At 39.8% G+C, this 17935-nt stretch overlaps 1 protein-coding gene across 1 annotated transcript in view; it reads right to left on the bottom strand.

Annotated features, from left to right (window-relative positions):
• ATP8A1 (ATPase phospholipid transporting 8A1) overlaps positions 1–17935 on the bottom strand; it is a 231850-nt gene that overhangs the window by 62302 nt on the left and 151613 nt on the right. Inside the window, 4 exon segments of the mRNA XM_030313951.1 lie at positions 11949–11998; positions 12000–12038; positions 12040–12096; positions 12098–12124. Of these exon segments, the coding sequence (XP_030169811.1) occupies positions 11949–11998; positions 12000–12038; positions 12040–12096; positions 12098–12124 (173 nt within the window).

Raw genomic sequence — 17935 nt, 5'->3', positions numbered from 1 at the left:
AAAAGGCAGGAATATGTATAGAGGAAAGGTCTCAGGAAGTTATAGACACTTGGAAGTTTAGAGAGCATTGGGATATCCTAGTGGCATCATTAACTATACTGACTGAAAAGTCAGAACTAAGCTTGGAAAAAAACTCAGAGCTGGGGATGTGCGTTCAGGCATCACTCGCTTATTAAGTATTTAAGTGATCCTTTGGTATGTGGTGAAATTTATATGGAAGAATATTTTATTTTATTTTTTTATTTTTTTAACGTTTATTTATTTTTGAGACAGAGAGAGACAGAGCATGAATGGGGGAGGGTCAGAGAGAGAGGGAGACACAGAATCTGAAACAGGCTCCAGGCTCTGAGCTGTCAGCACAGAGCGCGACGCGGGGCTCTAACTCACAGACCGCGAGATCATGACCTGAGCTGAAGTCGGACACTTAACCGACTGAGCCACCCAGGCGCCCCTATATGGAAGAATATTAAGAGAAGGAGAAGAGCCTTCTTCTTAGCGCCATCCTTCTGCCCGTTATTAATTTAAGAACTTTCACTGACCTGACCTACTGTACCAGGAGTTAAATATTATGAGCCTTTACATAGGACAGTGGTCTATGAATTCTTGCTCCAAGGAGACAAAAAGTGCTAGAGACAGAAATCTCTCCTGCATGGGACAAGGTCCAGCTACCTCTTTCTGTCTAGGGAGCCTTGCCTATAGGAGTGGTGTGGTCCAAGTGGGAAGCATGTCTACTCCAGAAGGCCAAGAGTGCTTCTCCTTCAGGTTCTGCTCTTTTGCGACCTTGCTCTCAGAGTGGTAAGAGCTATGGCCTCCATCCATCTCTTCCTGGTTGGAGCCTATATGGGCACTTGCTCTCTTCTCTTTTCTTGTGACTCTGAGTAGGTAAGAAAGGGTTGGAACTTCCTTAGGCTGTAAGAAAATCAGCTTGCCTTTCCTTTCTTCCTTCCCTCCCTCATTCTTAGCAATTCTGTACTATGTGGATGGGTTTCACCAAAGAATTATCTCTCATCTTATAAATATCTCGTAGAAGATGAAACAAGTGGTAGTGTTGGCTACTGCCCGAAATTGAAATAAAATCCTGAAGATGCCAGGAGCTAAAGAAGCTCGGTAAATTTGAGGGTCACAATCAGCAAAAATCGATGAGAAGCCTTTGGAGAAAGACGAAGTGCTGGATACCTGTCAGAAGGTAAATGGGTAGAGGGAAAGAGTGGTGTTCCAGGGCCATAAATACACAAACAGGCAGGGAAAGCTTTTCAGATGCACTGTTCATCCCCTGTGGTGTCCCCATGGAAGCCCAGGCTGACCAGCGTCAGGGAGGTGAGAGTGGGCTGCATGGAGCAAAGGGGTTCCTCTCTCACTATAAACACTTTGGCTTAGGCTTAGAGCTTGTAGAAACTCAAACTCCCCCAAATAACATGTTGAAAGACACCCCAATTCTTGGGAGTATCCACAATACCCTAAAACTAAGACCCCAGGAAAATTCCCATTTCCTACCTTGGGACAGGAAAGTTGGAATCATTTGGTCAACCTCAGGGCATGGAGCCAGGCAAGGACAGGTGCCAATGATGTGGGTGTGTTAACAAGGCCTTCAGTGTTACCTTGTGCAGGTAATCTCACCAAAACGTGGCTGCCTCTAAGAAAAGCAACACTTGGGTAAAGGAATGAGGGGCAGGGGACAGGGATTCACTAAGCTCAGATGGAGCCCTGTCTCCAATTTTACCGCAAGTTAGGATGTAGCTTTCATCTTTCTCCCAAAGGACTTTGCTGCTGTTAGGGAAAATGGGGGAAAAAATCTCACAGGTAAAACAGGATATCATGAGCACAAAAGAAAAAAAAAAGCCTTATAATGGCTTATAAGGAAATAGAACTGGTATAAAAAGATATAAGAATTTTGAAAAAGTATGATTAAAAAAACAACAAAACCTTGGAAGAATTTGGGAAAATACTGAAAACATGAAACCAGAACAAGCAGTTATAGCAGTTATAAGCAGAACAAGCAGTTATAGAGGCTCAGTTGGCTAAGTGTCCAACTTCAGCTCAGGTCATGATCTCATGGTCTGGGAGTTCGAACTATGCATTGGGCTCTGTGCTGACAGCTTGGAGCCTGGAGCCTGCTTTAGATTCTCTCTCTCTCTCTCTCTCTCTCTCTCTCTCTGCTCGCCTGCTCTCTCAAAATCAATAAACATTAAAAAAATAATAAGACAAAAGAAATGAGGCCGACATAGTAATAATTATAATAAATATAAATAGGTTAAATTCACTGACTGAAAGAGATTCTCAGGTTATATTAAAACAAAAAACAAATTCAGCAATATGGTGTCTAAAAGAGACACGCTTTATAATAACAGGTAATAATAACACTTATTTGCTCACTATGTTCTAACTTTACTTGTTTTAATTCATTCAATTCTCAGAAGAACCCTATAAGAGGTTACTATTATTGTCATTTTACAAATGAAGACACTGAGGCACAGAAACATTATATAATTTAAGGAAAAAGAGCAAGTAAGTGGTGAAGCCATGATTGAACCTTAAGCAATGTGGACTTAGAGACAGTATTCTTAACCACTATATTATACAGAAGGATTGAACATAATGGTTTAGAAGAAAAAAAAAAGACAAAGCATATATAAAACAAAGGAAAGCCAGGTTAGCATTATTAATGTAACATAAAACAGAATTTAAGGCACAGAAAAGGCAATGATGGTCAGAGAGGAATCTTTTTTTTTTAAATGTTTATTTTTGAGAGACAGAGAGAGAGAGAGAAAGAGAGAGAGAGAGAGAGAGAGAGAGAGAGAGAGAGAGAGAGAAAATGTGAGTGGGGGAGGGGCAAAGAGAGAGGGAGACACAGAATCCAAAGCAGGTTCCAGGCTCTAAGCTGTCAGCACAGAGCCTGAAGCGGGGCTCAAACCCATGAACTGTGAGATCATGACCAGAGCTGAAGTTGGACACTCAACCAACTGAGCCAACCAGGCGCTCCAGAAAGAAACCTTACGTATGATTTCTCACCAGAAATATTCAATTAGGCCATAAAAAACCCCAGCCGACAGTTCAGTACCCCTATTCTTCTTCAGCGTGCTGCTTTTCTTTATAGCAACTATTACCAAGGATTTCATATAAATCTATCTGATATATAATAAAACAACTATGACCATTTATACACACAATCATACACAGTAATTATTACCTTTGAATATATATGTGTAATGATTTTATTGAACAACAGCTACAATGTGAAGGCAGGGATTTTCCTCTTGTTCACTGCTTTATTTATAGAACTTATACATAGCAAACATAGCGAGTGCTCAAAAAATATTTGCTGAATGAATGAATGAATGAATGAACTTCAAAAGCAGAAATCTAGAGAGGTAAGTAGTTATATTAAGAGATGCTAGGGGTGCCTGGATGGCTCAGTCAGTTAAGCGTCTGACTTTGGCTCAGGTCATGATCTCGCGGTTCGTGGGTTCGAGCCCCATGCTGGGCTTTGTGCTGACAGCTCAGAGCCTGGAGCCTGTTTCAGATTCTGTGTCTCCCTCTCTCTCTGCCCCTCCCCCACTCACACTCTGTCTCTCTTTATATTAAGAGATGCTTAATCTCCCTAGTAATCAGAGAAGTGAAAACAACAAGGTGCTTTTCAACCATCAAATTGACAAAGTTATAAATTCAGGGACGCCCAGCATTGATGTTAAGGTGCAGAAACAGCAACCTTCTCACATAAAGCTGGGAATGCACACTCTGAGTAGAGCTGCTTTGGAGCAATGCGGCAATTCTGATTGAAACAAAATATAGATATAGCCACAGCCACACACTTCCATTCTTAAGTATATATTAAAAAAACACTTGGCATGGTTATGTAGAGAGGATATTCCCTTTAGCACTTTCCAGGGTAGCAAAGGTTTAGAGGCAACTTATATGGCCATTGCTATGAGCATAAATAAAATGATGTATATTATTATGATGCATTAGATAACAATGAGTACTGGTGAGAAGAAATAAACTTGCTTTCCATCTGGTAACATGGATAGTCTCCCAAATGTAGAAAAATTAAAGAGGCAACAAATTTGTGCTGGAGTATTATAAATATAGATCTCTCATTTCAACACACATATAACCATATTATGTATTTTTCACAGTGGCACACATATACAAATAAAGTGTGGCATTTGGAAGGGAACATGTTAAATAGTTAAGAATGTTTTCCTAAGGTGGAGTGCAGAGGAAGTGGCATGTAGGGCAGAAGCTAAAATAATGCATAAAAATCAAACAAGAATTTGCTTTACTTTGGCTTTGGACCACTTCCAGCTTAAGGGGAAGGCTAGCTTGTGCCCCTTCCCGCCTGGTCCCGTGGCTGGAATTGTCCTTTTGCATCTTGCTGGCACATCCCCCTAGAACAGAGGGGAGGCATTTCGGTGACAGAGCAGGATCTGATATCTGTGGTCCTAGTTCCTCATCTATCTCCTACTGAGACACATAAATATCTATTGACACTTCATTCAAAAACAAATTGAATTCTGGAAATTCCACATTTTAACGGTTTTTCTTGAATCCCAGGACACAGAGAAATTTAATGGACCCTCTAGAGTGGCTGTATAGCTGTCACTACGGAAAGAATGTCAGTCATTTTTGAGGAATCATGGAGAAAGGGAAACAGGCAGGTGGAGAGAGACTGGCAAATGTCTCAGTTTTCCAGAAAAGAAAGCTGGAAATTACAGCCTAGGGAGGTTGGAGTGAACCTCATGGATGTTCTGTCAGAATGTCTCCCGCTTATCATTCATTCACGAGCCACAGACACCATGCAGGGGTCAATAGACTATAACCCCAGGGCCAAATCTGGGCAGTAGCCTGCTTTTTACATAAAGATTTATTGGATCACAGTCACCCCCTTCATTTATATTTTGTCCAGAGCTGCTTTCACGCTATCGTGGCAGAGTTGAGTAGCTGTGACATAGACTGTATAGCCCAGAAAGCCTAAAATACTTACTATCTGGCCCTTTACAGAAAACGTTTGCCCACTTTGCTCTATGAAATACTCCCTTCCTCTTGGAAAATACTATCTGGAACCACCTCCTCATTCATGCCTTAACTTAAAAGCTTATTATATCCATTTCTCGTCTCTCCGTCTGCTTCCTTGGTAATATGCCTCTTGTTTTGCAAGATCATTTTCCTCTAGGATGTGCTCTTTTCCTTCTCTTTACTCCATGCCCTACAGCTGTTCAACACTCATGGCTTACATCCTACCTGGTCTTGACTCTTGAAGCCCTAGCCTGGCTCAAAATGCCAAGCCTCTAACTTGCTCTAAATGGGGATGGCTCACATGGGTTTATTAGAAAGAAGGTGATCACTAGAAACCCTATGGGTTCAAGGAGAACCAGTTACACCAAAGTAACTCTGCTTTCCTTTCCCCCACAAAATCAGGTCAGTAGACAGATTGAAGAAATATTGTAGTTTCCATATACCATGTCCTTAACAAATCGGAAAATGAAGCCCTTTATTCTATCACCATAGAACTGAAAGAGAACTGTACATAATCTATTAGGTGGATTTGTTTTTGAAGACACATTAGAGTGCTGACTATTGATTTATGTAAAGCTTTAGGGAGGCCTCAGTGGAAAGCTGCAGAGTCTGTACTTAAAATTGCTGAACAGAAAAGAATCATCAAGAATTTGAATGTAGTTATGGAAGATACGTACACTTATTCCAAGTTAGCAAGATATAAAACAGAAAAAGACTGAAACGAGTAAGATAGCATTTAAGAAGCATGATCATGGAAATCAAGATAGCACTTACTCTTGGGAGGATAATAAAGCTACAGGGAGGGGAGCGTGCGGGGGCTTCTGAGGTGCTGGTTATGCTCGAGTACTTGATACAGGAGTGTACTTGCTTCATGAAAATTCACTAAGTTGCATGCTTATATTTTATATACTTTCCAGTACAAGTTAACTCTGTTTTACTGGAGTTATATGATCTGCAGTTCTAATCGGTGTCTGTGTGTGTGTGTGTGTGCACGTGCGGCTGTTGGGTGATGGTGGTTTATCTAAACTGATCATATCTAAAACTATATAATGTTGAATTGTAGTGGAATTCTGAAGTGTTGAGATTTATTAATATTTTACTGTCAAATATGGACTTCCCTGGTGGGGAACTGTATAACATAAGTGGCTACCAGACGGTACCATGGCCTTATTATTTAACATTACTCAGGAGAGGTAGAGTAGCAAATGAGACAGACAGGGCTGAACAGCTTATTATATGATGTTAAAGCAAAACATGGGCATTTTATGAAGTTATAAAACTTATTCAGCATGTCCTCTTTTAGCCATACATGTATGAAAGAAATATTCTCTCAGCATTTCCAACATTTATTCATATTTTCTTGGAAGCAAACACGGGGTTGACATTCATTAACAGTTTGTAAGTCTTCTCAAAGCCAAACATCTGCTTGGCATCCAATGGTGTTCACAAACTTTTTTCTTTAAAGGAATGTCTGTTGAGCATTTATTAGCTTCATTTGTGCTTTATGACTACCCTTTAAGTGCAAAACATTTATTTAGGGAAATCCTTCAAGTTTAAGACAATCCCAAAAGATTCAAGAAGTAGATCTGTCTTGACCCTTTGCTTAATGCAGTCATGCTATGACACAGAGTATTCAAAGGGTCCCTTTAGACCTCTTCTAGGAGGACCGGTTGATCAGACCAGGGTGAAAGGTTTTGCCTGGAATGCCACTCCTGAGTGACGACTCTCACTGAAGTCAAGTGTTTTTTTTTTTTTTTTTTTTTTTTAATGCACTATGGGGAAAATGGCCCAAAAGGGGGTTAAACTTTGATTAGAGATGTTGCAAGTCGGGAAAAATGCTTACTTCAATTTAACTTCTGCTTTTCAGAAGACATAAGTACATAAATTATGTAGAAGAACGGTGATTACTAGACAGTCTAAAAGCTGGAGGCTCTAGGCCAATTTTCAACCAACTGTCACAGAACATAAGTTTCAAAATACGTTTAAGCTAAACTGACAACTACAGAAAAAATGTAAAATTCTTTGAAAGGCTGGGTTATGTGAACTGATGAGGATCTCAGAAACCACATGCTATTTAACACACAGCAATACTTCCCTGCAACATTCCCACCCTCTTCTGGAGGGAATATTGAAAGAGATAGAACAGATGCTTCCACAAATTAAGCTGATCCAAGCGGTAGACAGACCCGTCCCAGCATAGAGTGGCCCACAGAAGGGTTTGTCCAGAAAGTGAAAGGGCCAGGAGAGGTCCTCTGGCCCAGCGGCTTTCAAGCTGGAAGGAAATAACTGAGGAAGGCGTGTATGTGCATGGCTCTCCCACGGCTCTATGTCAGAGAAGCTCTACTCTCTGCTGCTTAGACCTCCAGGCTCTGTGTAGGATTTGAATCATTGCTATGTGCCAAGCTCTTCTTTTTACAGGTCACAAAACCAAAGCCAGAGAAATTCCATTAGGCAGCCAAAGTGCCAGAGAGGTAAAATTAGAACAAGAATTTTATGAATCCTCAGATAAAATGCCATTATATGTACCAATTATGCAAGCTCTAAGAACTTAGGGCATAAAATGTTGGTAACTGAGATGAGGAATTATTTATCTGGTACAGTAACGTTGCAGAATAGGTCTTGATTTTCGCTGGGCACAGAAATCTCCACAAGTCTTGGAGCAAGCCTTTCCCTCTCCTACCTGTGTAAGAGTTTTAGGGAGTCTGTGAAGCCCCTAAAATGGTGAATTCAATTTTACATATTTGTGTATATGTGTATTTTGCGGGAGTGGTGGGGGGCGAGGGGTGTTGAAAATGATGCAGAGTTTTCATGTTCTTCAAACATCTGATCCCACCAAATGATGGAATTGGTGCATTTGAGCAAGGGAAAAGAAGGAAAGAAGGACCACAAGGAGTTTATGTTTATAACCAGGAAAACTGATCAGAAACTCCTCTAACGTTAGATGCATGTTTCCTATTAAACTATTCAGGTTATACAGGTAAGTGTACACAGAGGTAAAAAAAAAAAACAAAAAACCCGCATGGTATCTATAAAAATACAGGACATGTTGGGCAGATAAAAACAGATTTCATTTTACTTCTTGGGTTTTACATACTTAAAAAAATTACTTGAAGTATAACATGAAACCTTCCCTTTGTAAACCAAAACCAGGACTCCAAAGCCCTGAATAATTTTGGAACGAGGGGATTATTTCTGTCTCTGAATAGTCCCTTCAGAAAATGGCAGTGAGTGAGAGATATAATGACTACTGACTGAGAACAACTGTTTCTTTCAATTCAACTGTAGGCTTTTCAGGAAAAACGCTCATCTTTATAACTGTGTCAATTAGGCAAACACCGAAAACTGCCTTCTGCCCTCTCTGCTGATAATGTCAGGGAAGAAAGTGGCTGATGTAATCCTGAAGATGGAACTAATATTGAGAGCCTCATTATCCATTACGGGAAGGCTTTCCTCTCCACTTCCATTCTAGCTGTGGCCCAGAGCAGACTCTGGATGATTTTCACGTGAGGACTGACCAAAAAAAAAAAAAAAAAAAAAAAAAAAGAATATCAGAAAATAGTTGGGCGGGGAGAAACCCATAAAGCCAGAATGAACACAAACAAATTTGTGAAACAGTACTGTATTTTGAAATAATATTCAGTATCTGTCTGGAGTATATGTTCTAATAGCAGAAAATAGAGAATTTCCTGAGGCTGGGAGATTGTCATCTTCTGGGAACCTGGAGTGCCACTTGCATTTAATGGTAAAGAAAGATCTACAGAATTGCCCACCTATTCCTCACAAGTGACAAAAGCGTGTCATGGAAATTGTACTTCAAGGTTAGTAAGCTGAATGAGAGGAATACGGTCTGCGCCACTGGATAAAATGCCAGGAGGCACTAGGCGGCCAAGAAGGTGAACAGACATAACTACAGCAGTGGCACTGATGAATTCTCAACACCAGACTGGAAGCTGAACCACAGTCCTTAGGGGAAAAGAGCGAGTATGAAGGCACTCAGAAGAAAAAGCTGAGGAAAGATATTTTACTTAAAAAAAAAAAAAAAAAGCCCTAAAAACTCTAAATAAAACCCAGTGTCTGCATAGGGACCTTCAGGTCCTCAAACATGCATAAAACAGGACGGAGGGAGGAAGGGGCCACACACATCTTTATAAGCTCAGTTTCAGAGCTGAGTTGCACGTGCATGGCAGAGTGTGATTCCCTCCCAGGGACCTGGGCCCAGAGGAGCCCTGAGATCCATGTGACTTGTGAGCCATCCAGAACAAGGATCTCGGGAGAGAATTTCACAAGCTCACAACATATTTTTTCTCCCTTGACTCCGCTTTCTAGTGTTTCTCTCCCTCTGCTATTGTTTAATTTTGTGGTTCAACTTTTGGAAGAATGGTGGGAGGTACTGTGTTAAGCAATGCTCTAAGAATGAGATCAGCTGCAGGGACTGCATTATGAGAACTGGCCTACCACAACTTTCAAAGCAACTGTGATTCTACTTAAAAGGAAAAAAAAAAGGATACATGAAGGAGAGCAGGCAGGAAGTCTTATTCATCCTTGTAGGTGCGGCCCATCTGCTCAGCACACAGTAGGGCCAGACCAAGGGAACCGATCACTGAATCTAAAGAGCTCTGTATTCTGTTTTGTTTTCAAGCAGGAGCCAACAGTCATATCACTTAATGTGCTTTTGAGCAATCTTTTGTTGATCCTTGTGATCCCATTAGTGAAAGTGATTAACAACTAGATCTGGCACACAATTATCCTGATGGAAGGGTGTCAGAGTTGAACACTACTAAGACTTGGTCAAGAGATTAGCAAGGAATCAAGAAAGGTCACTGGAAAAAAGCAGATTTTTAAAAAGGATGGTGATAGCAAAGTGCAAATGAGACCATCAAGATAAATTAATCTCTAATTCTTTCTTCGTGATTAACCAGAAAGCCTGAATATTACTAATATTAAGTATGTACAACATGCTATCCAAGAGCTGTTTTACAGCAACATTTATCAATACATACCACAGTGAAGAAAAATAAATGACTAAAGTAATACGATTCCTGGAATAAGCACTTTTAATTCTCTGAGTATAATTTCATAGGTTGAAAATGATGCTTTATAAAAGGTATTTATTAAGTTAGGTTTAAATATGTTTCACAAAATAGGTTCCAGCTGAAATTTCGGAAATATCTACAAGGCATGGCTTATAAATGTGGAGGCAGATTATAGGCAGGATATTTAAGAGAATAAGCCCAGACAAAAAAGGTTTAAAAAGCATAACCTTCTTTTATCAGTAAATATATACTTTAAAATAATAATAAAAGGAAATAGAAAACATTTAAAGGTAATGTTAAAAGAACAAATTCTGAGAAATTCTTCAGAAGCCTTGCTAAGATTTCATCTCCCAGGAGGAGAAACACTGGAGACACTGCCACCTGGACCTGGTGTGACCAGCTGGTAAGACTCAGTAAGTGGACGGCAAAAGAGGGAAAATCCCTGGGTTCCACGGTGAAGACACTGGGCATAGTCATGAATACATTAAATTAATTAATTAATTAATTTTAAAATATTTATTTGAGAGAGAGGGAGGAGAGGAGAGAGAGAACACAAGTGGGGGAGGATCAGAGGAAAGAGAGAGGAAGAGAGGACAGACTCCCAGTAGGTTCCATGCTATTGGTGCAGAACCCGACTCGGGCTTGCACTCGTGAAACTATGAGAACATGACCTGAGCCGAAAGCCAAGGAGTCAGACGCTTAACTGGACTGAGCCACCCAGGGGCCCCTTATTTATTAAAAAAAAAAAAAATTATTTAATTATTTTTTATTTTAGAGAGAGGGAAAGGGTGAATGGGGGGAGAGGGGCAGAAGGAAGAGATAAATAGAATCTTAAGCAGGCTTCATGCTTAGCATGGAGCCCAACGTGGGGCTCCATCCCATGATTCTGGGATCATGACCTGAGCCAAAATCAACAGTTGGATACTTAACCAACTGAGCCATCCAGCTGTCCCATGAATATTCTTTCTGTCACTCTCTCTCTTTCTTTCGTTCCTTCTTTCTTTCTTTCTTTCTTTCTTCTTTCTTTCTTTCTTTCTCTTTTCCTTCCTTCCTTCCTTCCTTCCTTCCTTCCTTCCTTCCTTCCTTCCTTCCTTCTTTAAAATTTTTAAGGTTTATTTATTTTGAGAGAGAGAGAGAGAGCACAAGCAGGGTAGGAGCAGAGAAAGGAGGGAGGAGAGAGGAGAGAGAGAATCTCAAGCAGGTTCTGCGCTGTCAGCACAGAGCCTGATGCGGGGCTCAAACTCAAGAGCCACAAGATCATGAACTGAGCCAAAGGCAGACACTTAGCCGACTGAGCCACCAGGTGTCCCATCAATACACTTTAAATTTTAGGATATAGGGGAACAATGAAGACAGAGATATGGGGAAGATTTTTTTGACAGGAAGTTTGGGAAGGACTGGAGTGAATATTTACAAAAATGTAGTTCTATGGATTCAAGCCTTGATAACTCAAAACAGATTCTAATTTAGGAAATGGGAAATATCATAAATTACAGGAAAGAGGAATGTACAGTCAAGAAACAGTCTTGTAGGAAAATGACCAAGCACCTCCCATCCTGCCATTTCCTAAAGTTAAGGTCCTGAGGCAGGATCTAAGATTGAGTGTAGAAAAGAGAACATATTTACAGTAATTACCAAACATGGAAATTTAGGTAAATAACTGATTTTGAACACAGGAGGATGGCAAATAAACTTGTTGATTCAAATTATGAAAAATAATTACAATGATCACTAGACTTTGCTACTAAATTCTATTCCAGGTTGTAAACCTTCAGTCTTGAGTGAGTGAAATAACAATAACCTGACATTTACAAATTCTGGATAGAATCTGGAATTCAAAAATCAAGAACTTAGGAGCAAGGTGCTCTTTACTGAAATGTGACCATATTAATGAGAACTTACCTGCAGCAAATAACAGCTTTGCATGACAAAGCCAAGTCCAGGAAATACTGTCCTTACTCCAAAAGTTAAGGCATACTTGAGGGTTTTTCCCATCAATTATAAGAGCAAAATCATTCTCTTTTCGAAGAGCATCACCAAGGGTAGTGCAGGTGGCGACTGAGAGTTTCCCTTGTTGCCTGGAAAATCAAACACAACACTCTCAACGTTTTACTCCCATTTGTTCTACTAAGATGCCTTCAGGATGTTCAGCAACTACATTTAGTTATTTTTAGTGCTTTTCTGTTTTAAATTGCTTTCACATAACTCCACTCATTTATTCTCACAAAAGTCCTCAAAGGAGATTGGACAAATGTTATCAGAAAAAATAAATTACTCCATTAAAGTCACACATCTGTGCCTACCAGGGTTGGGATACAATCACTGATTCCTCTGCAATCTTTGCTCATTATTCTAGCCACACAAATCACAGTCCTGCAAAAATATTTTCACTAAATTATCTTATTACAAAACAACAACACTGTCCTAATTTATGAACTAGTCAAAACTGCTTAGCCATGAATCCAAGGGAAAAGTTGAAGAATATAATTTAAATACTTACAGTTATTTTTTCAGAATTCCTCAATGCTACTGAAACTTAATTCCCAGTAACCAAGAGGGAAAATGCAGTATCTGTCATCTCTTGCCACTTCACAAATTGGTTTCTACAACTTAATCATGATTTCATGATGCCGTATTTCAGTTAGGGATGGGGACATGTGGCTTGGTAATCTTGATGGATCAAATAAAAGAACCCCTCCCATCAATAAAGAGTATTAAAAACCTTTAGGTATCAAGGAAAGCTTTGTTCACCTCAACTATACAGAGGGGTTGTATTTATCTCCCTCGTCAAGAACTGCTTTCTCAGCTCTTCAAAGGCAAAAAAGTTTCAGATATTTAGCTTTCCTGCCCCCGCCGCCCCAAAATCCTATAGACTCTTCCTATAACCTAATGGGGCCGGCTTTCTGTTTTACAGGAGTCCGAACACTGAGAAGAAACAGAACACTGGCTCTGCACAAGGAAACATAAGGAACAATTCCTCTACTACTGGAGTTGTTCAGAATGCTAGCCTGCAGTTATTTATATAATAAATACAATAAATATATATGATAATATATTATTGTACGTATTATGTATATATATACATATATGTATATATGTATGTATACACATACATACGTATATGTATACACATATATACGTATATGTATACATATATATTATTATGTATACATATATACATATATATATACAATAAGTCTACCTTTAATAAAAGTACTTATAATTTTTATTGCATTCATGGACATAATTATTGTTCCAATTTAAGACTGTGGCACTGTTTTTTCAGTTGCACCTCACAAACAGGGAAGTAAAGACATAGGGAATTAAAATGTTTATTGGAGATTTCTGAAGGTGTTTTCTGCATTCATATTTGAATGTAGTTCACACTGTGTTCTGGGATTTCAAAATCTGTTTATCAGAATAATATAACCACATTGTGCCGTAAAGTAAGCCTGCCCAAATTTCCCCATACTGGAACTTCACTTAACGTCTCCCCTGTTCCTCATGATCTACAGTGACACTAAGGACCACCATGCAGCAGCATTCTCTACAAAAATGGGGGTTTATACTTCACATCCAGGGGAGTAGCTGTTTGAAGTGAATGAACTGAGAAAAAAAGATAAAAATAAAATACTTAGCACATAGCACATACAAGGTTCTAAGGGCTATGCATATGTATACATTTAGTAATACTTTGTTATAACCCTATGCAGAAGGCATCATTTGCTACCCGCATTCTGCAGATGAGAAACAGGAGACAGAATTTAACTTCCTTGCCCTGAACACTTGGCTACTAATGGTTGAAAATCAAACTCAGAATTAAAAAAGTTCTGTGCTAGCTTGCCTTCTGTCTCCATATAATCAGCAAAAATAAATAAATAAGTAATAAATAAAATAGTAAAAAAAAGAATTAAAAAAACCCAACCCAACGTTGAGACAGGTACCAGGCATAGCAACTTATAATGGAATGCCCACATCATTCCCTCTGTTGTTTCCCTAGAGCTCTCATCATCTGTCTCTCATCTCGTCTTTACTGCCAACAGAGATTTCTCTTTATAAAACAAATGTAAAACACAAACCACATCTCTTGCTCTGAAATTTTTCTATGGCTTCCTACTGTTTACACGATAAAGTCCAAACTCTTACATCGGCATTGAAGACTCTCTGAAATCTAGGCCCAACTAATTTTCATTCATATTTCCCTTCACAGTCTTGACCCCTTCATGCCATCTTTGGAATGCCCTTCCCTTCAGAGGTTAGTCTATCACCTTCTAAACCAAGTTTATCCACTAAGCCCTCCCAGACTCGGCCCATGTGACCAAGTGTAACTCACTCTAGGCCAGCAAAGTCTTCAGTTCCTTGAAGGGAGAGAGTATGTTTAACCCATTTCTCAGCAGCAAACATATTGCCCATGATTACAAATGGTTGGGAATTGCCAATGTATTGAATGAAAGCACTGATAAATTCTGATTTCATTCTACTGGCAGCTCTTCAATTCCCTGTCTTTTATCACTTCTGATTTGAGAGTGAGTGAGCGTGTGCATGCATGCATGCATGCGTGACAGAGAGAGAGAGAGAGAGAAAGAGAGAGAAACAGAGAGAGAGAAACAGAGAGAGGAAGAGAGGGAGGGAGGGAGATCTTGTCTTGCTTGCTCCTTAATTTTTTAGAGAACAATCCATCACTTCAACAGTCTTTCAAACCAAGGCACTGATCACTAAAATGCCATTGTAGTTTTTATGCTTTTGCCCATGTGACTCCTGGGCTGAAAACCCAAATGAAAGCTGAGGTAGAGCCCAGGAGAACTCCACATTTCCTTAAAGATCAGCGGTAGAGCAAGACTGAAAGTCAAGTGAGCCCTGAGCCTTGTAAGCTCCCGCATTAACTGAAGCCATGGGACGCGGTCCGGTGCATCCTCCTACTCTCTCTCCTTTTGAAAAGTGTTCTCTGACACCTTGAAATGTGTTGAGAACGGTCTTATTTGTAGCATTAGTACCCAATGGGTTTCCTTGGTGATTATCACAGATCTTCAGCAAATCAAAAGGTGTCAGGACATGTAATAGGGGCAACATTTCAGAAGGTGAGTCCAAAACTTCCCACTGTGAATTCTCCAGGCGGCCCACCTAGAGTGCAGGGCGACAACAAAAAGCTGCAAACATTTCCTTATTTTAGTTTATAGCTTTCTTTTGTAAGGAGCTCTGTTGTTGGCTGTTACATGTTATATTTTACTCTTATTTATACTGCCAGGAGTATTTTAAAATTATTTTATTTATGAAAGTTTATTGCTTCTCCCCTAAGCCTGGGAGCCATACTTTATGACCACATTGCATTGAAGCTTATCTCCTGTAGCTAGAAATAAATTTATTAGTATATTAGCTGTTGCTTTGTTTTCTTTTTGGCTACTGGAGGGGGAAATGTTTAAACATTTAAACTTAGTGACATGTGAAAGTGAAAATATATAAATGAGAAGCTAAATCAGAAAAAGGATAAAGGACCACAGAGTAGAACAAAATGAAAGCTCTGTAATATCTCCTTAGTCTACACAGTCTTATTTGTGGGCTGAAAGAAAAGGAGTGTGTGTTGCCATAACCATGGCTGGTGTGAAGTAAAGGCAATTTGGGGACACAGATAGGCGAGGGGCAAGGCAAGGGTCCAGGTACCTTACTCGGCAGCCATACTGGTGAGGGAGGGAAAGTAGGATTTGTGTGCTTTCCCTTACCCATATGGGTAAGTGTCCCTTACCCATATGGACACTCCAGTCAATCCTTCAGCTCAGCTCCCCCTCCCCTAAGCCCTGCACACAGCCAAGAGCTCTTTAGAAGCTCTTAGCCACTGGACCTCCTGCCACGCTTTCCTGCCTCGCCAATTCACAGTTTAGGCCACAACCAACACTCTCCTCGGTTCTTAGTCTTGACAACATGGAAGGGAAAAACCACCTCACTACGAGGACAGGCTCTATTCCAGCTCTCTCCTCTTGCATGGGTGCTCATTACCACTGATCCATGCTTTCATCCATGCCCACTGGATTCCATTTTCCCACAGGCTACTCCAGACCCTGTCTTCTCCCAAGATTCCAAATTCGGCCCTCGTCACGTCAGCCAACATCTATCTGCTTTACTGAGAACGTTTGTACCAGGAAGAATTCCCTCAACTTTCCTTCCTCAACCTCAAAACTTCCCTTTACTTTTTTCTCGCTAATTTTTGAGGCAGGGGAAGAAATGAATTTTTCTCGCCTCTGGTCCCTCCACTTTTCTCTTGCATCTTCCTTCTCTCCATTGTCACTGTTTTTCTCCCTTTAGGACTGCAAACTAAAAACAGTGAATAAACGACCATGGCTCTATTGCTCCTGAATCCTCCAGGTGACAGGGGTGCTACTATCTTTTGGATTGTCCACATACTTGTTTATACTTCTACAACACAGCGCGATGTATAGTCATTTATCTCTTCTTCCTTTTGGGACTGAGGCCTCTGACAAAGAAATAAAGGCTTTGTAATGAAAGAATAACCAAATTATTAATGATTGCAGAATACCTTGTGGGAAGTCACAATATTTTTTGTGTGACTATTTTGAAGATTGCTTTTGTTGAGTATACAACTCCTGTGTTTTATAAAACTCCAAGAATGTCTTGGATATTTTTTTTAAGATTTTACTTTTTTGTAATTTTTTTTTAACTTTTTATTTATTACTGAGAGACAGAAAGAGACAGAGGTGTGAGCAGGGGAGGGGCAGAGAGAGAGGGGGAGATGCAGAATCTGAAGCAGGCTCCAGGCTCTCAGCGGTCAGCACAGAGCCCAACATGGGGCTTGAACTTATAAACCGTGAGAGCATGACCTGAGCCAAAGTCAGAAGCTCAACTGACTGAGCCACCCAGGTGCCCCAAAGTGCTTATCTTCTTATAGAGGAAATGGAGAACAAGGTGGTAGTGATGATCTAACATCTCTTTCTGTCTCATAGAATATAAATTGTCTAATACAAATAATAAACACCTAGACTAGCTATTTCATGATCAAGCAAGGTTATGCAACAGTGGGCCAAATAAACAATATTTATTTGCTTTCTAAGAAATATGCTTAGAAAAGAAAAAGAAAGAAAAATGTTTGGCAGATAATTAGGCCAGTAGAATTCCTAATAAAGATAACTCTGACCAGAAGGCTTTCACGGAGTTTTGTTTCAATCTTTAGGGGATAGCCTGGAAAAATAGGTAACATGTTCATATAAAACCCTGCAATAAAACAAAACAAAACAAAACAAAATAAAATAAAACAAAATAAAACAAAATAAAACAACAAACTTTAAGAAATCAGAGACTTGTAGCTTTATGGCAATCTTTTTCAGTGCTTGTACATGACCTTTACCAAGGAACTCCTTGATAAAAACCACATAGGGGAGCCTAGACAATGAAATCTGACACAATTTTACAGTGAAACAAATTGAAAGCCCTGATTTGTTTGGAAAGTATCATAGCATGCAAGATGTCACTTCCATTTTGGCAAAAACTCTGCTTGGAACAGTCTAAAGAACCCAGAGGCCAGATGTGCAAAGAACATGCTAGGCCACCTAAGAACTGTTTTTGATGGCCTAAAATGTAATGTTGTAGAAAGCAACTGCATAAAATGGCTCTTTTCAGCCATTTTTCTAGTCTTTGGTTTTTTTTTCCTGATTCTTTCAGAGGTTTATACATAGACAGTCTTACTTAGGAATATATCCAAGGAACACCCTCATAGAGAATGTGGAAATACCCCTAAGGAAAGGAAAATAAAAGCCTTTAGCCTTTGACTAGAAGACTAGTTGGCCAAATCTCACTAGCAGAGATGAGGTAAAGATTACAGATAAATATTCCAATATGCCAGACCTCATGGTGGTGACTTCCACACTGTGCACCAGGGCCAC

This window comes from Lynx canadensis, chromosome B1 (genome assembly GCF_007474595.2).
Source record: "Lynx canadensis isolate LIC74 chromosome B1, mLynCan4.pri.v2, whole genome shotgun sequence".
Lineage (NCBI taxonomy): Eukaryota > Metazoa > Chordata > Mammalia > Carnivora > Felidae > Lynx > Lynx canadensis.
This window is presented reverse-complemented; position numbering and strand designations above follow the sequence as displayed.